This window comes from Pithys albifrons, chromosome 5 (genome assembly GCF_047495875.1).
Source record: "Pithys albifrons albifrons isolate INPA30051 chromosome 5, PitAlb_v1, whole genome shotgun sequence".
NCBI classification, from domain to species: Eukaryota; Metazoa; Chordata; class Aves; order Passeriformes; family Thamnophilidae; genus Pithys; species Pithys albifrons.
The window spans coordinates 36,258,644-36,284,140 of NC_092462.1; the positions used below are offsets into that span (position 1 = coordinate 36,258,644).

The window sequence follows — 25,497 nt, forward strand, 5'->3', positions numbered from 1 at the left end:
ATATAAATATTTAATATATGTATGTTGTTATTGGTAACTTTGTTATGAATTACCTATACAAGTAATGAAATTGTATACTGCACAAAAACTGAGCAGTGTGTAAAGCACATTAACAACTGAGTTATCTGATTACTGCAGTGTTCTCTTAATCTCACGTGACAAAGTTGATTTCTTTTAAAAATCAAGTTAAATTTTTTAAGAAGCAATGTTTCGCAGTCTGGAAGTGTTGGACTGCTTAGCAGAGAAAACAAAATGGAAGTTACATAGTATTTTGATGGAAATGCTGACTCTGTCAGTACAAGAATGTCAGAGTATTTAATTTTTACTTTTCTTACTGGACATACTTAACACCACTAAGGATAAAATTACTTTTTAATTTACAGCTTATCTCTCTGCACTTTTTGTAGTGGTCAGAGTTCCCTATTATAATTTCTCCCTAAGGCTATATCTTAAAGTTTCATTTCAGCTGCCATTTTAAATTAACTTTTAAGAGTGTGCAGGAAAACCTCTCTATTCCTCAGTGACTCTCAAAAAACATTAAGTTCCAGCAGGATTATGCGTTAGAGAGAACCTTGAGCTGTTTTTCTTAAGACCTTGGTGTTTACTTACTCAGTGCTCTGTTCAACTCTGTTTATATTTTGTTCAGACTCATTAAAATCCCAGACACACGTGCTTCTATATATTTCCATGCATGGAGGATTGTGAGGGCATAAAGAAGAGTGAAAAAGAAAGGCACGTTGTATGAGTTGCTACTTGATGCCAGTGTGCATGAACTGCTGCTCACCTGGCATCTGACTGTCCTTTTTTGTTTGCTGTTCTAGTTTTGCCATCATGTAGCCAGGGGAAAAGCAAAGAAGTGTGAAAAATTAGTATCTTAATCATTGTTCCCCTGCTACCAAAATATCTTTGATTTGCTTCTTTGTCTATTGACTTTCCAGTCTAGTGATTGTGTTTCAGTGTCTGCATTAATTGCTATGGTTTTAACTTACAGGAGATACAATGCAGGTGAAAACTAAGCACAGTTGGAGAGAAGCAAGGCTAAGAATGGTACAGTGGAAATGCAGGCAAGAACAGAAATGGTGGAAAGACAATGAAGAAGAAAGTAGGAAAGAGCAGAAAAATTCAATGTAATTTGAAATTTGGCAAAATACAGAATGACTGATAACATTAATTCTAGCTATATAAAATTTATGCTCATTCTATTGGATTTTTGGTGGGTTTTTTGTCAGTCATTATCTGTCATCTTACAGTAGTTTCTGTTCTCTTTCAAGCGGACAATTCTCTACAAATTTGCATGAACAGCAGCATGACCTGCTGGAATGGACCTAGGGTGCCAGCTGGAAGTCTTATTCTGTGGACTGATACGTACACACATACGCAAATCCAATTGTTGGTGTCTCTGCCTGTTTGGTTCTTATTTGCACACCTTGTGCAATACAGAGAACCTACAACAAAGGGACAGGGAAATGAGCTGATGATTTTTGGCTTTGGTATCCACAACTTGTGAAACAGGTGTCTTTTAAAAACAATGTTCTCTATACGAGGAATTCTGTTTTTCTCAAAGCAACTGCAGCATACTTGTTCCTCCGCGTTACTTTCAGTATCTTTTGGGTTGGTTTGGTTTAGATTTGGTTTTGTTTGGGGTATTTTATCTCTCCAGAAGTATTGTTGCCGACTCATGGCTAGAAAGTAATCTTCTTACCCTCCAAGAGGATCAGTAGGCTGGAATAGACTGGTTATGAGTTAATGCTGCCCTAGTTAGCATAAAACTGGAATTGTCTTGCACGACTTGCTTTGTGGCTATTTTTCTGTGTCTAGTCATGAGCCCTCCTGGTTTCTTTAGCCCAGTTTCCCTTTGATAGCAATGTGTTGTTTGCTTTAGTGATGCCTCTGCAGAGAGGGGAAATGCTTCAAAGATTTATCTTGCAATCTTTCTTCATTCCTTAGGAGCAGAAAATTCTCTCACCATGATTATTTCAAGGATAATGGCAATAAGGCTGATTGGAAGCTATAGATAGCAGGTTTGTGCTCTATGATAGAGATCACAAATATATATATATATATATATATATATATATATATATAAAAGATGAAAAACTAAAGTTCAGTCTGTGTTTGGGAAAAAAATAATTTTTATTTTTATTCACTGACCCTTTTTTAAATTCACAAACTCTTTTGAGCTGAACTGGCATCTAGCAAGATATTGCCAGATAAGTATTTCACTTGAGAATTTTGTTATTCACTTAATGTTCATATAATCTCCAAAAGAAATTCATGATAAGTAATCCTCCTCTTTTATCAATACATTGATAGAAAAAAAATAGAAAAGGAAAGGAATATAACTATGTCTATTTCTGTGTTTGTCTTTTTAAATAACTGTGCTCTTGCCAATTGTGAAGATGAATTCTCTTCTTCACAATAAACAGTGAAATCCCACACCAGGTGTGTTTCCCATGCATCAAACATCACCTTAATGATAGCTGAGGTAATTTGGTATTGCACTGCTTGCCTACATGCTTTTCCCTATGACAGACAGTGTCTGATGTAGCAGGTCAGGACTTGTTTTCAGTGGTTTTCACTGATGTGATGCAACAAGACTTACTCACAGTCAGTTGCTGAGGAATAGCTCCCACTACTTGGGACTGACTGTGTACATGCATGAATCAATGGACAACACAGAACTTGTTCTAAGAGAACAGTTTGCTTATTCAATGTTATCTGACAAAAAAAAAGTATAAATGAATTTTTTATTTTAGGTTCTTATGCTTAGGACAGTTTCTTAAACATTTTGTGAACATGGAATTTGGGAGACAATAGAAAGCCATACCATTTGCATGAAACTAAACCAGGATCCATCTGAGAAAATAATTAGGCTTGGAGGAGAGGTTTTCCTCTGCAGGATGTTTCTGGGAAGGAAAGAAAAATAGAACTAATGGTTATGAGGGCCTCATATTACAGGTTCTTGTCTGAGATTGTCTAGAAATTGAATTAACCACTCTCTTGTGCATATTGTTTAAAATGTAACTTAGCAAAAGCAGCACAGAGGTTAGGACTCTGAAGGTCTAATAATCAGAAATAGTAGCAGAGGTCCTCACACTGGGAGAAGGGATGACTTGTGACAAGAGAGGAAAGGAGGTGAAGAGGGGAATGAGAAATGTTAATTTTGGCAGTAGAGCTGACAGAATAGATTTGTCTCCAAGGCAAATAGTTGTAAAAGTAGGCCAAAGCGGTCTACTGACTAAACAAATGGAAGTTTGTTAGTTCTTTCCAAAAATTATACTTTTCTATGTGCACTTTGTAGGCAACAGAAGACAGAAAAGGAACTTATTAGTCTTTTAATTACAGAAGAAAATCAAATATGGTTTTAAAGCCACTGTCAGCTTATTTTTCCTTCAGAAATAAAAGATCTATTGTACACAGAGAGCTTGCCTGTAATTATGGCATTATTAAGGGTAATTGTGTTATTTGTAAACCTGTTAGATTTCTTAACTGCATTCTAAAATGAGCATGACATTTCAAGTTTTACAATCAAATATTTTTAGAAGAATGTTTTAAAACTTATTTTTATTTATGTTAATTACATTAAGTTCAGTAATTTAAAAATAGAGCAGTAAAAATAAGGGCATTTTCTAAAGTGTCCTCCCTGATCATTGTTTTGTAGTATCTGTCATCCTGTAGCATTGCACACTTTTCCTAAAGAGGGAGGGAGGGTCATGTAACTCCCTGGGGTTGTGTTGGTTTTTGAGGGTAGAGGAAGGATAGGGAGGAAAAAAAAGTTGATTCTGGAGTATTAGTGAGATGTAACTGCAAAAATTCTCTCATAAACTAATAGAAATTAAAAGTAAAATACCAAAATTTAGTGGCAAAATTTCCGTCTTTAAAAATTGTTTTTAAAAATTCTGTCATCTTTTACTTAGAACTGACTGTCCATAAATTTCTGAGGTTATATTTATTAATTTTATTAATATATTTATTATATATTTATTAATTTTAATAAAACACAGACTCGAGTAGAAAACTAAAAGTGAATGGGAGGAGGAGAATGAAAGATTGTTTTTGAAGCTTGCTGTCAAGAATTACTCATTTAGTCTTTATCCTCGCCAGAGCAAGATTTGAATATTGGAATGGCAGAAAAAGAAGAGAGAAAGGAGGGCAGGGGAAGGACACAGAAAAACACAGATTAGGATTATGGGGTAAGAAGGGAAGAAAGAGTGGTAAAGATCAGAGTGGATTTGCAGGACTGGAGCACGAGTAACAGGCTTGGCATGCTTGGCAAAATTTGTTTTCAGGACATAGGTACAATTTGAAAACAGATGGAAATCTGCTCCCTAATGATTTTCCTTTAGATTTTCCAGTGTACCTTGCCTTGCAAAAATGCATGGCAGACCCTGTAAACTGAGAATTATCCACTTCTCATACTGAGCTGCCAGAGATACAGTTAAGTCAAGGTGTAGCTTGTGGGAATAGGACTACCCGATATGAGGGGATCAAAAAGCAAAAAGGTGGTAACTGGTACTTTCATGTCAGCAATGTGGGCTGAGAATATAGACTAGCTCTTTAAACAGCCTACACTGGAAAATGCTTCATTGACCTGATGCAAACAAAATTATGCTGTGTTTTTACCTAGTAATATATAGTAAGTCACCCCAGATAATTTTTTTCACCGGTACCTAATACCAGTGGTTTGGGGGGGGGGCATGCTTTTTTGGTAATGGAAGAGGTATTACATGCATACATAAAATTCCAGGGCTAGAAAACCAGTTTATGGTCCTGTTTTAAGCTTACCAATATGGAATCTGTACCATGGGATTATATTCAGTTGACTGGGCATAATGGACAAAAATCACAGAATGGATAAGACTGGAAAGGAGCACAGTGGATCATCTGGTCCAACCTCCCTCAAGCAGAGTTATCCTAGAGCACATGCATAGGATTGTGTCCAGATGCTTCTTGAATATCTCCAGTAAGGGAGACTCCACAGCCTCTCTGAGCAACCTGTTCCAGTGTGTGGCCACCCACACAGTAAAGAAGTTCTTCCCCATGTTCAGGTGAAACTTACCATGCATCAGTTTCTGCCCATTGCCTCATGTCCTATTGCTTGGCAGCACCAAGAGCCTGGCTCCATCCTCTTTTCACCCTCCCTTCAAATTCTTACAGACATTGATGAGGTCCCCTTTCAGTCAAGGCTGAACAGGCACAGCACCTTCAGCCTTTCCTCATAAGAGAGGGACTTCAGTCCCTTTAATCACCTTTGTCACCCGCCACTGGACCTGCTCCAGGATCTCCATGTCTCTTGTCCTGAGGATCCCAGAACTGGACAAAACACTCCAGATGTGGCCTCAATAAAGCTGAATCCAGGGGCAGGATCATCTCCCTCAACTGCTGGCAATGCTCTTTCTATTGCACCCCAGCATACCACTGTGCTTCTTGTCCATAAGGACACACTGCTGGCTCATGGACAGCTTGCTGTCCACCAGGACTCACCACCCCTTCTCTGCAGAGCTACTTTCCAGCAGGCTGGCCCTCAGCCTGTACTGGTGCCTGGGGTTATTCCTCACCAGGTGCAGGATGCCAAATTTGCCTTTGCTGAATTTCAGACAGTTCTCTACCCATCTCTCCAACCTGGCAAGGTCCCTCTGAAGGTCTGCACAACACTCTGGGGTATCATCCATTCCTCCCATCTTTGTGTTGACAGTGAACTTGCTGAGGAGGCACCTTCCCCTTCATCCATGATGAATAAGTTAAACAATAGTGGGTGCAGTGTCAAGCCTTGGGGGCCACTCCTAGTGACAAGCCTCTAACTAGACCCTGTTCTACTGATTACAAATTCCAATATTCTGTGCAGAGAATCAGTATTAGGTAGATGGGAGAGGGAAGTTATATTGAAATTGATCAGACTGTGATGAAAGCAAGCCAAGACATGAGATATGCAGTAAATATTAATTCTACCAAAACCAGGACAGGGAATAGTTTTTAAATGTAGGTGTGTAAAGTTTTCTTAGGATTCAGAAATGTCTCAGTACCTTTTAAATAAAGTTTATTCCAACAGGTTATGTCTTTGTGAATGCCATTATGCACTTCAACGCACCATGTGCTGATTTCAGTAGCAATTTAGATTTTTGCAGCAGAGTGTAATGTCTTCTTGTGTGTGATGAACCTGAACCAATCCTTTATATTCTTTTTGTCTTGGTCTTTCTAAATGTGTGTGGGCTGCAGATGGTTCTGTGAAGGAAAGGAACTTCAGAATTCCCCTGACATTCAGATCCATTCTGAAAGTGGAGGACTCCATTCACTAATTATAGCAGAAGCCTTTGAAGACGACACTGGACGCTATACTTGTCTGGCTTCAAATTCCATTGGTTCAGACAGTACATCAGCTGAAATATTCATTGAAGGTACGAGGCAAAATAATAAGATACTTAATGCATACAGGAAAGGATAAGAACTTTCGGTTCTGTATGTTGACATTTGCTATGGTGGTATTTTTATGGTATTCTGCTGCTTTCCTTTAACAAAACATATTTTGAGCATCACCTCATATTAATTTAGGTATTTCAAGGAATGTCTCAGGAACTCAAAAGTAGATTGCTATTTATTTAGAGTAGAAATGAGATAAAGAATGGAAAAGAAGGAACCAACAGAGCCTTTGGTGTTTTGTTGTGTTTTAAGCAGTACCCTCTGTAAATCAGTAGTCAAAAATTTGACTAGTGATGCCAGTAATGATTTTCATGATAGCAGTAATCCCTTTCTCAGTTCTGAACTGCCTCTCAGTGCAAATAAATGTGACTGCCCCAGATGAGTCTTCTTCAATCACATGTAAATGTACTATCCTCCTTTATGTTTGGCACACTGATTTTAAGTCAGGTTGAATTCAGTCATACTGGTTTTGTCCAGAAACAACTGCTACTTGCTGTCAAAATATTTCTTGACTGCAAAATTAGTCATCATTCAAGTATTATTTTCACTGAAAAAAAAGAATGATGATCATAACTAAAATTATTAAATTATTTTTAGTGGAGAACTGTATTTTAGGCAAGATAATATTAACTAAATCCTGATTTTTTATTTGAATTCATACATCTTTCAAACATTTTGGCAATATGCTTTATTTTACCATTTTTGTGAATCATTAAAATTAATTTAAATGGTCATTGAAAGTGTAAAACAAGTTAACATAAGAAATAGTCATAACAATTCTGAATAATGCCATTCCAAACTTATCACATAGCTTTTGATTAACAAAACAACCAACTTTTCACTATAAATTAGCTAAACTGTGACATATATGTCTTTATAGGATTCCTTTCATTGTGCTATTTATTCTCAGAATTTTGCTATGCAACTGAGAATATAACAGGAAATCTCCAAAACATTTCTGAATCTTACAGATTCTAATAAGACTTTTTTAACAGAAATAAGCATGGTTTCAGAAATACTCAGGTGTAGTACAAATACATAATGCTGTGTGAAGTATCATGCCAGAAGCAACAGTAAAAAAAGAAACAGCTAGGTAGAGAGATACTGTGCATAGAACAATCTGGGCCTTGACATCTGGCAGGATTGCTATGTTGAAATGCTATGTTGAAGTTTTGTAACATGTTACTTTGAAAGAGAGAGAGAATTGTACAAGTCATTAGGCTCCTCCCCTACATTAAGGAAACCAGATTGTCACACAAGCATTGCGTTGTACATGAATGCTGCCAATGACACTGATACATCATACTTGCTTTTGTGTAGTGGGCCCAGCCACTCAGGAGCTGGTCATTCTCTCTTCTAAGAAATACCTGTATGTAGACCCACTTTGATGACTAGACATTTGCTTCTCTCTTCTTATCTATACTATGCATATTGATTATGAATTGCTTAATATTTGTATTACAAATAAAGCTACCCATAGATATGCACAAATTCTTTGAGGAATAATATGTACTGCATAAATGTCTAGAATAACTGTGAAGTTTCTGCTGTTAGGAAAAATGAAGACAAAGGGAATAAATGCCTTCATACTTTTTTCCTTAAGTGAGCTCAGAGCACTGCCAAACACATACATTATATCAAGACTTCCACTGACAAGAAATAGCAGTATGTAAATGCTATATGTAGGTTAATATAAATAGTCTGAAATGTGGAGATCATGGGCAGCAAGTTTAGTCTGAAAATGTCTTGGTATACTGAGTTGCTCTTACTTAAGGTTGAAGATTTGTTATCTATGTATAAACCATCTACTTAAGCTTCAAGTTTTAAAATTTAAGTAAATAAAATTATACATTTACAATAGAGCAGTAGTAGTCAGCATTTTTTTTCTGCTTCTTTGGCCATATTTGCTTCAAGATGAAGGAAGACAGCTAGGAACCTAGGGAAAGCAGTTTGCAATTAAATTGGCATGGTTATGATTTCTGTAACAGTCTAAAGTACATAGTTATAATCTTTATCAGATAAAAAACTTGCAGTAGTTTATTACTGAGAGTTCTCAATTCTTGAAGGAAATGCAAAAGTATCAAAGGTTTTTCCTTGGAATTTGAACATTAAATAAATCAGTAAAAGGACATGAGATTATTGAAAACACTTTCTTTTCCAGGCACCAGTTCTACAGATTCAGAGAGTGAAAGTTTAATTTTCAAGTCAAAATCTGGAGCTATGCCACAGTAAGTGTGCAAAGTAATGCCAGTGTTGTGCAAATGTTCTTAATAAGGGACACTGCAAAATCTTTGGTAGTTTAAGATCTGAATTAGCATAAGGGTACATTTGTGTGTGTCTTCTCTACTTCTCTCATGTGATATAAATGTGTAGCATTTTAGCTGTAGATCATATTCATGTGCATGTTCTGTCAGAGAAGTCTGGCTTTACCCTGACAATTTTGTTGATACCAACTTTTCACATTCAGTAGTATCTTCAAGTTAACCAAGTCTTCATTTGTAATCACCCAATCAAGTACCTCCAAAGAAATATTTACAGGACTACAATTAAAGAACCAAAATGCATTTTAGTTACTCTTAAATCAGTACTTTTTACTGTGCATGAAAGTGTAAATTAGCCAAAGATTGTGTTCTACTCAAGCTTCCTTCAATGTTGTTCTTTTCAGTTGATGATGACATATTTAAATATGTAGAAAATGCAAGGTGGCTTAGGGGTTACAAACTAACACATTCTCATTTCAGATCTTACAAAGTGCTTGCTGTTATCTAATTTTTCAGGGCCCAAAAGAAAACCACCTCTGTTTCCTTAACAATAGGATCCTCTACACCAAAATCTGGAGTTACCACAGCTGTAATTCAACCTATCTCTGTGCCCAGTCCGCAGGTAATTTTAAATTAGTGGGAAGTATTTCAATTTTTCCTTCAAAATTTTTAACTCTTGAAAAACTATCATTCTAAGGAATTATATTGTTAAACTATAAATGTACATTATTATATTAAGAATGATGATTTAAAAAATGTAAGTATATATCCAGTGACTGGGACATAAAAATAAATATACGTATGGATTCTTACACAGTGTGTTTCAACACAGAATGTGACAGATCCGATGATGATGAAAATTACAGGGTTTATCACTTAATAGTTCCAGTCCCAAAAGAATATAATGTAAACTAATGTCTACAATAGTTTTTAGCAAAAGTTTTAAATTTTGTTATTAAATTTAATATTACTGTAATTTCTCTGGGACTTCTGGAGAAAATTTAATTTTACTGTCTAGGTTAAGTATAGAAAGCCAATGTTCATTCATTTGTACAAAGTCTTTAAATGCCACTGTGGCTGACTTAGAGTTTTCATATAAGTCATAAAATACAATAAAATAAAAATCTCTATTGGTCTTTACATGGTAAATTCTTTTCCCTTCCTTAGGCTAACCTTGATAAGCTTTTAGGTACCTGGATTTGTCACTGCATCAGTCAAGGCATGTAGTAACAGGAGGGGCAAAAATGCTTCAGTGCAGAGTATATACTTGAGTGATATTAACAGGAGTCAAACTCTCAAAATACTTTTAGGCAAAGACAATTGGATACAAAATTCTCATTGGAAGTATAAAAATCTTCAAAGCTTGCATTTTTATTTCAGAAATATAAAATATGTCACTCAAGAAGTGTGGTAGAAAGGGAGCACTATAAGACTGCAAATGTGAGAGTTTGCATTATTGCAGAGACATATGAAGGCCATATCACTGACACCAGTATTCCTTCCTTTTTATCGCATTGCTGTATTGCTTTGCAGGTTCAAAGCCCTACTTCATACCTGCACCACCTGGATGGACCCAAGCCTATCTATTCTGCACCTATCTTTACAAAGGTATGTTTTATCCATCATGAATTTTATATCATACTCCTCCTGTAGGACAGAAGGAAATATCAACATTATATATCCTAATGTAGGAAAATTTTATAATAGTAAAATTCTAAGAACACAGAATCACTTGCATTGGAAAAGACTCTTAAGGTCACCAAGTCCAACCACTAAGTCAGCTCTTCCAAGCCCACCAATAAAACAACTTGCTAAGTGCCACATCTACATGTCTTTTAAATACCTCCAAGGAGAGTGACTCAACCACTTCCCTGGGCAGCCTGATCCAGTGCCTAATAATCTTTTCTGTGAAAAATATTTCCCCGTTATCCAATCTAAATGTCCCCTGGTGCAGCTTGAGGCCATTTCCTCTTGTCCTATTGCTTGTTATTTGGGAGAAGAGATTGACCTCCACCTCATTACAAATTCCTTTCAGGTAGTTGGAAAAATAAGCTCCCCTCAGGCCTCCTTTTCTCATGGCTAAACAATGGCAGCTTCCTCAGCTGCTCCTCATAGGATTTGTGCTCTAAAGCCTTCCTCAGCTTCATTGCTCTTATTTGGGCACACTCCATCACACCAGTGTTTTTCCTGCAGTGAGGGGCCGAAAACTGAACACAGGATTCAAGGTGTAGCCTCATGAGTGCACAGGGGCCAATCCTGCTGGTCACACTATTTCAGATATGTAAACTTTCTAGAAGGAAAATTTTTATTCCATATTTCTTAGGTAATTATTTAAGTCAATATTTATCTTTACACTCACCCCAAATCAAACTTAAGAACTGGGAATTAAGTAGCAGCAGAAAGAAGGATGACATAATTTTCCCTAATCTATAAATTGCATCTTTCATTGTGCCTCAAACCATCATTTCCATGGTAGCACTTACTGTTTAATCTCTATTTGTTGAGAAGTGTAAATGAAGAAGAGAAAGTATGACTTCAGAGAAACATTTGATTAAAAACTAATATGGAACAGCAAATAGTTTTGCCTAGTGATAAGAGTAAGAGCAAACAAGAGTAAGCCCAGCTCTCCATAACAGTCTGACTTGGCTCTGTCACATCCCTTTCTCATGACAAGAAAGATCTGATTCTGTACCTCATAAATCTGTACCCACACTGCAGGGATCGCAGGAAAGTAAATAGTGGAGGTGCAAGACATTAGAGAATGTGGGTACTGCAGGGTCAGCAGGTAGGCAACTTTCAAGTAAGGGAAACAGGAGAAATCCATGCCTCATTCACAAACTGCCAAAGCAATCATATCTCTGCTCTTTCTTCCTAATTCCTCATATCTCTTGTCCCTGAAATCCATTATTAACTGGCTTAAGCAACTAGGACATAACCAAACCAAAACAACTGTAATTACAGAAGAAACAAATCAGATATGAACAACAAAATATAGACTTAATCCAGCCTCCTGACATAAATTTTGTTCTATGCAAACTTTAGGGAATAGCCCAAAGATTTTTAGGTTTTCATGTAACAAAATTCTTATGTATTTGATTAACTAGAAATCTATAAATAGTAATTAGGGATAGCTCTGAGCTTAGACGTAACTTCAGGTGCTGAGCTGCATCAAGGTCTAAAACTTTGTTAATAAATTGGAAAGGAAATGAGACAGCCATTAGGGTAAAAAAGACCCTTTGCTGTGGATGTGGTCTATCTGGACTTCAGCAAGGCCTTTGACACTGTCTCCCATAGTATACTCCTGGAAAAGCTGGTAGCCCATGGCCTGGACAAGTGTACCCTCTCCTGGATTAAGAGCTGGCTGGAGGGTCGGGCCCAGAGAGTGCTGGTGAATGGAGCTGCATCCAGCTGGCGGCCGGTCACTAGTGGTGTTCCCCAGGGGTCTGTGCTGGGTCCAGTCCTGTTTAACATCTTTATTGATGATTTAGATGAGGGGATTGAGTCCATCATCAGCAAATTTGCTGATGACACCAAGCTGGGAGGGAGTGTCGACCTGCTGGAGGGCAAGAGGGCTCTGCAGAGGGATCTGGATAGACTTGAGAGATGGGCTGATTCCAATGGGATGAAGTTCAATAAGGCCAAGTGCCAGGTCCTGCACTTTGGCCACAACAACCCTCTGCAGAGCTACAGGCTGGGCACAGAGTGGCTGGAAAGCAGCCAGGCAGAAAGGGACCTTGAAGTACTAATTGACAGGAAGCTCAACATGAGCCAACCGTGTGCCCAGGTGGCCAAGAAGGCCAATGGGATCCTGTCCTGTATCAAAAATAGTGTGGCCAGCAGGACCAGGGAAGTGATCCTTCCCCTGTACTCTGCATTGGTGAGGCCACACCTTGAGTACTGTGTTCAGTTCTGGGCCCCTCAGTTCAGAAAGGATATTGAGGTGCTGGAGCGAGTCCAGAGAAGAGCAACAAGGTTGGTGAAGGGACTGGAGCACAAGCCCTATGGGGAGAGGTTGAGGGAGCTGGGGTTGTTTAGCCTGGAGAAGAGGTGGCTCAGAGGTGACCTCATCACTGTCTATAACTACCTGAAGGGAAGTTATAGCCAGGTGGGGGCTGGTCTCTTCTCCCAGGCACTCAGCAATAGGACAAGGGGGCACGGGCTCAAGCTCTGCCAGGGGAAATTTAAGTTGGATATCAGAAAAAAATTCTTTCCAGAGAGAGTAATCAGGCATTGGAATGGGCTGCCCAGAGAGGTGGTGGATTCACCATCCCTGGAGATTTTTAAACGCAGATTGGACGTGGCGCTGAGTGCCATGATCTAGTAAATGGACTAGAGTTGGACCAAGGGTTGGACTCAATGATCTCGGAGGTCTTTTCCAACCCAATCGATTCTATGATTCTATGAAAACCTTAAGATAGAGAACAAAGGTAAAAAGAGCTGCTATCATTTGTCAGTTCTGTTACTTAAAATATTGTCTTTCTCTTCCCTCACTGCAGTTTTCTTTAAAGAAGACTTAGACTTTTCCTGAAAATTTTCAGATGTGTATAAGAGTTTATTACACCAGAACACTCTCTCAGAAGCTACCCATACCATAGTTAATATATTCTAATAATATTTGTGTCATTTAATTTTGCTTGGTTTGTTATTTATGGCTTAGAGAAAAAGCAACTCCATCATCTAGGGAGGGACCTGAAAGAAGCACAGCCACACTCTCAGGATCAAGTTAGTAAATGTACACATAGTTCTAGAATTCTTGTTTTACTTTGTGGAAGAATAAAAATTAAAAGTTCAAACTGCAATGATCTGCTTGTGTTAGTTTGAGTAATTACCTTTTCCCTTTTTGGTCTTATTAAGAATGTATTTCAAAATAACTTGTTCAATCATTTTTAACTATATAGAACATATATTAAATTTAATCAGAATGAATGAAAATGTTTATTGCAAAACTGTAATCATACAATAAAATAAAGTTGAATTACAAAGGGAATTAAAGACATGTCAATAATATAAAATGCTCCTAGTTCATTTGAATTGTGTTTGTTATATTTCAGGAGTTACAAAACTCCACAGCATCTGAGGGACAAGTCGTGGTGTTGGAATGCAGGGTCAGAGGACTCCCTCCCATTCATGTTAAGTGGTTCCGACAAGGTGTTGAAATTCAAGATTCTCCAGACTTCAGAATTCTCCAAAAAAGTAAGGCAATGTCATGTTTTAACTTCAGTGAGCAGCTGAGCACCTCACAGATGCACATTCATTCTCCCCTGGCATCTGGGGAAGTGAACTGGAAAACTAAAAGTGAGGAAACTCATGAGTTGAGATAAAGACAGTTTAATAGGGAAAGCAAAAGACACACAAGCAAAGCAAAGCAAAATAAGGAATCTTTTTACCCTTTCCCATGGGCAGGCAGGTGTTCAACCATCCTCAGGAAAGAAAGGTTCCATCATATGTAACAGTTACTTGGGAAGACAAGTGCCCTAACTTCAAATGTTCCCCCTTCCTCCATCTTCACCCAGCTCTATATGCTAAGCATGATGCCATATGGTATGGAATACACCTTTCATCAGTGCAGGTTTTTGTCCTGGCTCTATCCCCTCCAAACTTCTTGTTCATCCTCAGCCTCCTCAATATCTGGGAGGTACAAGGGCAGACAAGAGCTTTATAACAAAAACATCTCTCTAATATCAATGATTTTTTAAGCACAGATCCAACATATGGTGCCATACCAGCTACTGTGAAGAAAATTAACTCCATCCCAGTCAAAACCAGAACATTCTTCACTCCTTATTTCATACCATTTACATCACGATCAGGTCCCACACTACACAATAGATCCTCACTAACCACCACCCCACTTCCCATCCTTTAATTTCACAAAACATATATTGAGTTTAGTCCACGACTTTGGGCTCCCTCTATGGTGATCCCTGAGGACAGGACAGGTTGCGTGTTGCATGGAGTTACTATGCACCAAAGCCAGTACAGGTCAGATCACTGCTGCCCTTACACTGCTTCTTGTGAGGGGCTCTCCTCCATTGGTTCATGGGGCTCCTGGTACATAGTCATTCCTATAATATGCATCTCAAATCATGGGTTACAACAATTTAAAGGTATTTCCATTACAATTTTCACCCTTGGTCCCATTGGACCAGACCACTGGGCTTAACATTGAAATTTAACTGCTCCCCTTGTTCCTAGCCCAGCTAACAACAAGGAGTTCTGGCTGTTTTTACCACGGGGGCAATCAATTCCAGATGTACTGGACACCCCTCCGACTGAAAGCCAACTTGGCCTGAGCTCTGCTGCCAAAGGGATTGAGAACAATGCATTAGTGATACCAATTCTGGCATACTGCTTGGCTGCACTCAGCCAAAACCATCACAGACAATAATCTGAAGTGCCTTCGTTTGATACAGGGTGGGGAAAAATCATGACGTTAGTCTGTCAGGGTTCAGTTTTATATAGAGTGCTTCCTTCTTCCCATTTCAGGACTAATGGCTAGAAGTAGCAACTGAACCACTGCTACTGACAGGCAATTTAAATATTCTTGATTTCATAACATGTCTGCACAGTTCTGTACTTATTCACACTATTTTGCTGTAATATGTTCAGTATACTGATGTTTATTTATTCAATCTCTAATACCATTTGTCTTGTTTGTCTCCCCTCCTTATGATGTGATATGCAGAACCACGATCTGCAACTGAACCTGGTAAGAATCATATGAAAAACTAATTTCTTCTTTCACTAGTTCTTTGAGTTTGTACTGAAGCCATAAATAGAAAAGTGTTTCTGCTGAACATTGGTAAAATGAAACCCCCTTAAAGACAAAGCTACTTTATCACACCTTCCTTACTGTACTCTGTCCTTTACATCAATTCCTTTATTAGTTAAACAGTAAATTCCGTTTAAACCAGTAAGGAGAGTCTCACAGTTTCAATTCTGAAGCAAACTTTATTCTCAGAAAACAAGCAGTTTGCGTGCTACTGAGGAAAAACAAGTCCCACAAAATACCATTACCCAAATTATAAGAATTTTGACACCCAACCACTAAATGCTAGTTTTGCCAATTTTGCTTGGCAGATGTGAAGTGTCTCAAATACTAGTATAATCTGATCTTAAAACAAACAAACAAACAAACAAAAAACAAAAAAAAACAAACAAAAAAAAACAAAAAACAAACAAACAAAAAAATCAAAACCAAACATTGAGTTTTTCTAGTCTATTTACAAGATATAAGTCCTAGATTTCATCAAGTAAAAAGTATTCTTTCAGATGCAAGTGTTCTCTGTCTGCTTTATTTTCCTATGATACATCATTATATTCTGGGGTAATTTCTTGAAAAGTAAGTGGATGCTAAAAGACTGAGAATGTTTTTTCTTTACTGTTTCTAAGTCAAACAACATGTAGAAGAGAAGACAGTGATACAGTCTGAACCTTTCTTCAAGAGAGTGGCCAGTTGTGCTTGAATACTCTTCAATTTGGAGATTTTTAATTCTGAAATTAATAAAAACAGAAAAGTTTCTGTCTAGAATCTAGGTATTTCCAAAGAGTGTCTCTGAACTGAAGGATCTTAGCAATGTTTTAAATTATGAGAGGTCACACTGGTAGGCAGGACAGACTTAGCAGCTGAATGATGTTTGTAAAGTAGCACAGTGATTGTAAGTATATAGACTAGGTAAAAGCAGTGAAGGGTTAAATCTAGGAAAAGTACAGCTTTCCTTAATTTTCATGGCAATGAGAGGAGGGAAAGAGGGGAAAATGGTTCTTCTTTTCTTTGTCAGTTATTCACTCATTTTCCTAATTCTTCACAAAATTTCTATACCTATTTTACTTCATGTCCATTATACATATACATTATACACATGCATGCTCTGTCCTAACTGTAAATACCATTAGTCATAGTGTGCAACATCATCACCTGTAGTAATAGCTGATGCTCTGAATACATGTGACTGAATGATTTGATTTATGGAGGCTTGAAATTTGAGCCATGTGAAGGAAAGAAGAGTATTCAAAAACACTGATATATCTAGCTCACTCCTACTAGGAGCTTCTTTTCTACAAAATCACTTTGTGATTTAACATGACAGGACTGAAAATCTACACCAAAATTTCTGAATATAAATATACTAGCATATCTTATGGGGTTTCTTTTCAACATACAATTTAAAATTGTTCTGTCAAAACTCACAATCATGAATAATGTTTGCTTAGTTTGGGTTTGTTTTTTTTTTTACCTCTTCACCCTCTTTAGTCAACATGGTGTGTATAATGCTAGAAGAAGTATTTCAGAGTAGGAATGCAGTGCTATCTAGTAGAAAGGAGAAGCACTTTTTGGTAGAAACAAAAGGTTCAAATTCCATTGTGTGAATAGTTGAGTACAAAGAAAGCTATACATTATGGTTCTTGCTAGTTGATTTTTCTTCTTGGGCAGCTAAGTAATTTCCGTATTGTTTAGCTGCAAGGTTTGCATAGCCTCATGACAGATACTGCTGCGGAAGAAGTAAGAATATTCATGCTAGTTCACAAAGCTATCAGCTTCCTTTCATAACCCGCAACAGGAAAAAGAAGGTGAGATTTTGAGTCCAAAAAAGTTCATCGCTTTGGCAGCCCTCTCACATACCTGCACTAGCCTGTTGATAGTGCTGAATATTCTCCTTCCCGTTTCTGGTTAGCTTGCAGACCCTGGGAGAAGATACCTGAAGCCTTTTAGAGAGGACTTACATGAAAAGTACATTTCTTGGGTTTTCTCATGTACAGAAAGTATTACAGTATCTCAGACCATTCTCAAAGTAGGTGGCAAGGCGAGAGCAGGAAGGCATCTCAAAACACGATTTTGGTATCTGTATTGTTGCAGTGTACTAAACATAACAGTAGTGAATGCCTGACAGCAATCTGTCTGGTTTGTTGGATTTTTTTTCATGCTTGTAACTATGTTGTAATATATATTTTTGAGCACCTTCCTGTTACCCAAAATGTATGCAAGAGTTTCAGTTTGGTATTCATTGAGCTCAGTACCATCCCTTAAGATTTATGTACTTATCAGTTCCTACTAAGCCTTATTGAATAAGGTGCATTGACTTACTTGTTACCAAAATTAATGACAGTACACTTATTGGCTTACTTGTGTTAGGAATTGACATTGCACATGCAAAGGGAATGTAAATAAAGTTTCAGCAAAATGTAAATATTTCCTTTTGATATAAATAATGAGCAATGTTTTCTATATTAGTAGTAATTCTGGTAATAAGTAACACTGTTTATTCCGATGTCATGTATAATTTTAAAATTGCTACAACAGGAAGCTGGGTGAGAGTATCAGAAACGTAATAGGCTCAACACAGGTTTGTGATGTAATTTATACTCTTAGAAGCCAGACTAAACAACGCATGCAGAGGGAATTGTTCATAAGCAAACACACAACTGCTGTTCAGTGCAGATGGTGAATACATGTGCAAGATTCTTAGGAAAACTTGTATGTCCTAGATAAGTAGTCAAAATTTTGAAAGACAGACAATTTTCTGAAAATTTTTCCAACATATCCATGTACAGCATCTATGGAATTTTACATCAATTGTAACAAGTTGTAGTGTAACTTTAATTGATGGTTGTCAACAAAAGTCCAACTGTCACTAAGCACTTTATAGCACCCAATAACATTGGTTATCCTTTGATAGGTCAATACTAATGATTTAAAAGAAAACTGTTGCATGAACTCACACAGGTAAGATATTAAGAAGCAAGCGGGGGTTTTTTGGCTACCTTTTTTTTGGTACATTCTATCTACTATAATGTGTTTTGCACTCCTTTTTCTGTCTAGACAGAAATCAGTTTGCATCACAAATCTCTCCAGACTGCTTTGTGAATTAATAGCTAGTCAGATTACTTAAAGCCAACATCACAGTTTGTCAAATTACCTGCTCTATACTTCTTTCTGAGACATTTTGACTTTATACTGATTGAATCCTTCAAAGAACAGGCTGCCTGAGAACGAAAAATCCCGTGGAATCCCTTGCCAGCTGTTGATATTTTGACCATTACTCAGCTGTCTGGAGACAGCCACAAAGCGTATTGAATTACTTTAGAACAATTGTCTAATGGCATGTAAGAAGAAAGCTATATGAAGTAATTTTGCTTAAATTGCCAGGGAATTGCCACATATATATACTTTTTTTACTTAAGCACAATACTGTGAATTTTCACCAAACAGATCTCAAAAGACAGTTACCATTTCTCTTGGGTTGTTTCCTTGATCTCTGTTTGCCTTCTGTGTTTCAGAGTTTCAACTCCAGTTATAAAGTAACTCCTCTAGAAATATCCCCACTATTTCTGCATCATGTTTGAAACTGACTATATATGGCAAATGCTACAGAAATCCTTGCTCCCTGCCCATACAAAGAAAATAATCTTTCTGGTAGCTGCTGAAATTCGAAACATGGCAACTTTGTGAGGTTAGCATGCATGTTGGATTCTTGCACTTTTTAGTGAAAACAAAAGAATATGACTAAGAGGCTGTATCCTTCTTTCACTGTGGAGCAGGAAAGAAGGGCTTGGAGAGAATGATCTCCAATGAGCTGTATCTCAAGATGACAAATGAAGAGAAAAACTGAAAGCAGGCTGAAATTCTTCTTCCCTAAGGCAGTTTGATCAATTTAAAAGTCATTGCTTGTCAATTACATTTTCAGTTGTACTCTGCGCTCCCAGGATAACTCCAGAATTCTAGTCCTGTCAGTAACCTCATCTTAAGTCTGACTGCTATGACTGTCCTTGCTCGTTGATGCTTCCAAATTCAAAGTAAACATCTGCACTATGTGATTTAAAAAAATAAATTGCTGTTATTCTTCTTCAATTGGAAACATTTAAAGCTTGTTGGAGTACATTAATCATCACAGTTATTTTGTTGAATGCATTGATTTCAGCTTTGAGGTATACACCTGACTAGTGGCCTAGGCACCTACAACATTGTAACTGCCTTAGTGTAAGCTTTAGCATAAACTTTTCCTTGATACTAATAGCTGGTTTGATTTCTCCTCAAACCTGAACACTGCTTTAGGAGCTAAAGTCTGTGTTGCCATAGCAGTGTTCCTATTTAATGTAGCGGAACTGGCAAGATAGCTGACATCTTGGTCACTGATTAGATATATTGTAACCTAGGCTCTATATGCTAAAACTGCATTTTTGCTCACAATGACATTTGCAGTTGTTCAGTTTTCTTCTCAGTATTTTGCAAGTGCTGTTTAAGAGATCTTCAAACATAGTCAGTTTTGTGCATCTTCTAAAAACTTTATTCTTCATTCCTTGAGTGAGGTAAAACCTATTAAATAAGCCAGAACTGCTGCCTGACTGAGTAAAGTGTATGCAATAGTGATCATCAGAAACAGATACATTGAATACATTTTTCAATATGTTATTGCAAGTTAAGGCATTTACAGGATTGCTATACTACCATTTATTATGCTGCTCTGCATATTCAGTTCTTCTCTATTTTCATTTCCCCATTCTCTTTATATAGAAGATACTCAGATACCTAGGTGAGAAGTTACTTCATGGCTATTATTGCTTTGCCATTAAACTGCAGTTAAGGGCTTGAGAAATACAAGGGAGAATAGGAGACACGTTGTCTACAATTCGGCAGAGCTGTGTTTGTTGGCTTTTTACCAGGAAATCACCACTGTGATTGTCTCTGTGTATCAGGAAACTTATGGCTTTTAACCTACATCTATGAAAATAGCTCTATTCATGGCATAGTAATGAACAACTACTAACAAAAGACTTCACTTATTTCCCCAAACTGTCTGTACATTACAGCAAGAAAGCTAATAGTCACATCTGGAGATGAACTGGCAAATATAGGAACTGCTCTAATGTAATGCAAAGAAACATTCTGAAGTAAACATATTACTGGTGATGAACTTTGTTAAAATGCAACAGTTTTCTCTCTTATCAAAGTTTCTTTTTCCTAATGGACTCATGAGCCATAAAGGGAAAGAATTGCTCTTTAAAATGCAATCTTTCTTTCTAAATAACTGACAAAACAGTCAAGTACTTGCATGCTTAAGCATTTTACATGTTTCAGTGAACAAAATGCTTTTGTATTCATTTAGTCAAGTGTTAAATATGTTTTAAGGCCCTGAGAACAGCATTTCAGAGCTGCTTTCTGGAACACATTTCTGTGATGAAATTATTTGTCAGCTGGTGATTGCTGGGAAGTAGAACAGACATTATTTACTTCAAATCTTCAGATTCTACTTAACACAGTCACAGAAAGAAAACTAATTACATAGGTCAGGATGTGAAGCTATAAAAATACTCAGAGCACTATGCACCCACAGTGTGTTATGGAAATCTTAAAGACCTTTTCTTTTGCTGAATTAGTATTTTATTTCTACTGCTTCTAAAATTAGCAAGGACCTGGAGGTCAGTGATTTTTGGTTTGGATGAGGCAAATTGATAAAGATGGCAATGTGTTGTTCACACATACTTTTTGCCCAAGCTGCGTTTTAATCTGTTCTTGGGATTTATGTTTTCAGTTTAGACAGTTTTCTTATGATTGATTACAAATGTGTTGCAGTTTGCTCATATGGCTGAAAAGACTGTGTTTTAAAGTCTGATTATTTCTGTTATTAATTTACTTTCATAAATTCTTACAAAGATAGCTGCAATTTACCGTATATAATTTTAAAATATACATCCTCAGTAAACAAAGCACATCATTGTAGAATCCATTAGAATTTTTTTACCACTGGAGAGTGAAGATCAGTTCTTCTCATGTGATCATTTTACATAATTTAAAAAATGGAAGAATGTTGCACATTAATGAGCTCTGCTGTTTGAGAAATAGAAATTCTGCTGGTTTCTGTGCTTCATAGTGCCTTTGCCCTTATTCAAAGAGCAGTTCTTAGACTAGTGGAGTGATCATCCTCTGCAGCCTTGAAGTACCCAGCTCTCAGAATTCTGCTGTTAAATGTACAGGAAACTAGTGTGCTGTGTGTATCAGATTGCATCCCCAGGGTCAGTTCAGTCCAGGAGCACGCATGTGTGCTTAACAATATGGCTTCAGCTGCGTGTAACACAAGACTCAAAAAAGCTGATCTCAGTAGTTCAAAACCTAGCTTGTGTTACCCATTACTTTCCTGATAAGACCTTTCATGAGTCATTAATCTTCATCTGAGTCAGATAAGATCCAACGTGCTACAGTATTACCAGACATGCCTCTTGCAGCAACACAGAAAAGACTGGTCTGCATTGCCAAAATAAAGGCATGTTTTCTGCAAAACAACTCTGTGCCAAATATTTAGTCAGTCATTCATTTTTAGCCCATTTCCAGTACAGGAAGGTTTTGGATACATTGACATTTATAAATGGAAAAATTTCACAACTTTTTTGTTAACTATCTAAACAACACAGTTCTTCATTCCACAAAAAAACCTCCAAAACCAAACAAAACCCAGGAAAAAAGTCCCACCATTTCAAAATATTTTCTGCATTTGAACTATAAGAAAGAAGTTGACCTTACTGAACCTCCTCTACAGAATAATTTTCAGGTGAAAGTAGATTCTAAAATATTTTTTCTCACTTTACAGTTTGCTTTTATTACCTGATTTTGTGATAATATGTGAGATTGTGTGTGTACATATCCAAGTTGCAAAATGTCTTTTTCTTTTTTGTTTTAATTAAACTGAATGTGATAAAACTTCCCTGCTTTGGTGTTGAGACTAGAAAATCAGCATAAGCTAAAGAAACTATAATTAATTGAGGAAACACACAATGTAACATTGTCCAAGTATAAAATTCTCTTGGTATGCTGTGTAAATAGTAGGATTATTTAGATTAGCTATACTGTGAAATTTTTTTAAAAATAGAGTACCATTGCAAGTAGAGATAAAAATAAGGTGATTTGTTTGAGGAAACTGGAAAAAAATATGCATGAATAATTAAGTGTGTGTGGGAGAGGACTTAGGTTTTGTAAAATGGCAGGAGTGTTATACAAGTGTTGGGTCGACAAGGATGCGGACTCTGCAAACCCCAATGCCCCTAAGACTGATATTGTACACTGGGATTACAAGGATGTGATGTAATAAAAAGCGCATCACAAACAAGTCTTCCCTATTTTATTTTCCCTTAGTCATTCCCCATCCAAGTTTCTTCTTCCCATGATCCCCTAGGGAGCCTTTCCACCCTTTCTCCCCATTGTTTATAGTTCTGTATCCTCATTGGTTCTTATCCCTGTTGTCTGATTGGCTGTTTTAACATTCCACCCCTTTACCCTATTGGTCCATTTTCAATCCTTCATTTGCATGTTCCTTGACCAACAGGAAGCTTTGTATCGCCCACCTTTCCAGAACCTTCCCTGACTGAGGTTATATAAACGAGGCGTCCAAATAAACTTTGCTTCTTCTGCCACCAAACCTCCTGGTCTCCAGTCATCCTTCCTTTGCAGCTGCCGAGCATTGGGGGCTCAGGTGGGCTTGGTGCAGGGAGAGCCTTTCCTAGCTCTGGGGAGATATCCTCAGAGCAATTTCCACCACTGGCAAGTGTGCCCATTATAAGTGGATGGAATTGATTCAGAAAAAATTACTGTGAGCTCCAGCATAGTATCTTTCCTGCAACTTTTCTGATAGAGGCCCTGGTATAATCAAAGCATATACTATAGCTTATCACAGTAGAAGGAACAGATTTCATCAGCTGCAGAATATGTCTGTGTCACAGCATTCTGAAGGGTTTCTAGGGATAGTGTTTTGTACTATGTTTTCAGTTTATACATTCTCACTTCTGTGCAGACAGAGACACAAATTGTTTTCCCAAACTCTGAGTAATAGGAATGTTTATGCATCTGGAGTTTTTAATTCTGCTTAGTCTATACAGAAGGGTTAATTGGAAGTGGTGATAAAATACTTCCTGGTTTTACTGTGACTGGAATTTGATCTGAGACACTGCATTACATACAAAAAAACCTCAGAGAAAGAAAGAATTGTGTGACATTTGTACTGGTGGTGTTATTTAGAGACACAAAAAGAGCTTGCAAGGATTCACTCTTTATCAAAACCATTACATTGATTTATATTCATTAGTACTAAACTGCATAAAAATTACGATATTAAGAGTGTAAAATTACTGCACACACTTGTGACTGCAAAAGTACCATTCAAGGCAGTTTTGAAAACTTAGCTTGATGAATTTACTTGCTTCAGACACAAAGTAATTTCCCTTAAAGCCATTTATGTTGGAAGCTGTTTTGCAGTTTCACCAGTGTTTCTTTGTAAAAAGGAGTACTTTCTGGTGTCCTTTTAACACACAATGCAAAAACATTACATGGTACTGTAAATAGTTTATGATACACTTTATTTTTCTCTTTATTTCCAGAAGAGATATGTACCCTTGTAATAGCGGAAACTTTTCCCGAAGATTCAGGAATTTTCACATGCACAGCAACAAATGAACATGGTTCAGTAACAAGCAGTGCACAACTAGTTGTCTGCTCAGGTATGTGATGAAGGGAAAGAGGAGCTTTTAATCATAAATCTTACATAATTTTACCTGTGAAGTTATCCCTCTGCTTTCCTTGTGGCAAATACCTGCATTAAAGTAAGGTTTGTCAACCTCAGAGCATTCGTATAAAGCAAACTGAATATTTCTTTAGGCTCATTTACAGGTTTAATATTTTTATAAATGTGAAATACATTTTTAAAGTGTCTGCCACAAGCCTGGCATATTTTTAAGCATTAGGGTTCTGAGACTAGATGGCAGCAGAGGCAAAATGAAAGATGAAATTATGCTACCAAAGGTGGCATATGCCTTTTGTAAAATAAAACACTGTGACATGGTATGTTTAGTTTTGTAATATGTTTCCATACATATTGTTGTGGAATGCACTAGCCCAGCTGCCATTGAAAACTTGGCATGTATACATACCTTCATCAGCATTTTTGAGTTATTTGTTCTTAAATTATCCTGAAACTTCATGAAGAGGAAGTGCTGTTTCAGCTGTTGTTGTCCATATTTGCCAATCTCATTCAGTGACTGGATTCCTGAAATAGATTTAGACAAGATCCATAAGGTTCCTAGTTGTGCCTTTTGTGTGGAGCAAACTCAGAAAATAAATGTATCTAATTCAGCATAAATTATCAATAGGAGAACTTAAAAAATATCTGCACAAAACCTTTACAAAACTGAAAATACAGAATGTATATACTATGTACTTTGTCTGTGATTTGTTGAAAATACTTTTTTTTTAATTTCTTTTAGCCAATTTAGAAAGCTCTACTCATGAATCACTAATAAGAGAATCCAATAGTGATGATTTCCATCATTTCCCACCTCTTCCTCTGGTTGAAATTAGCTCTCTTGAGCTTCCCCCAAAGAACCTTACTGAGACCCACCCAGCAAACAACAGTGAGTTAAAATCTAGTGTGACAGACCTTCAACAACATCTCAGTTCGTCTGAGGAAAAACCAAATGGGATCCATCCTGTTCATGGAATAAACGGAATGATTAGCAGCAAACCAAATGGTGATAAATCCATCCCACCTCCAGCTGTCTTGCTTTCACCCACAAAGGAGCCACCACCTGTGCTTGCCAAACCAAAGCTGTGAGTAGTTTTGTTTGGTTTTGTTGTTTCCTGTAAACTTGATATTTGTTGACAGCAAATTTTTGCCTGAAGCAATTCAGTGTTAGACAAATGGACAGTGACTGTGCCCATCCTTTGAACAATCTTCTTGCTGCTGTGATTCATGTTCCAAAGAGCTGAATACAAGAGAGAATTGTGTTCTTTACATAGTGCTACATCAAAGGGAAGTACATTATTTATACTAAGTCTTTA

General features: G+C 37.2%; 1 protein-coding gene across 2 annotated transcripts in view; it reads left to right on the forward strand.

Moving 5' to 3' along the window:
• The window catches only part of PALLD (palladin, cytoskeletal associated protein), a 200,464-nt gene that overhangs the window by 66,122 nt on the left and 108,845 nt on the right, over positions 1 to 25,497 (forward strand). For both annotated transcript variants that reach the window (XM_071556213.1, XM_071556214.1), the window contains exons 3-10: positions 6,217 to 6,395; positions 8,579 to 8,645; positions 9,195 to 9,300; positions 10,212 to 10,286; positions 13,730 to 13,871; positions 15,364 to 15,387; positions 24,042 to 24,161; positions 24,924 to 25,266. In XM_071556213.1, coding sequence (XP_071412314.1) covers positions 6,217 to 6,395; positions 8,579 to 8,645; positions 9,195 to 9,300; positions 10,212 to 10,286; positions 13,730 to 13,871; positions 15,364 to 15,387; positions 24,042 to 24,161; positions 24,924 to 25,266 — 1,056 coding nt within the window. The remainder of the gene's footprint in view (positions 1 to 6,216; positions 6,396 to 8,578; positions 8,646 to 9,194; positions 9,301 to 10,211; positions 10,287 to 13,729; positions 13,872 to 15,363; positions 15,388 to 24,041; positions 24,162 to 24,923; positions 25,267 to 25,497) is intronic.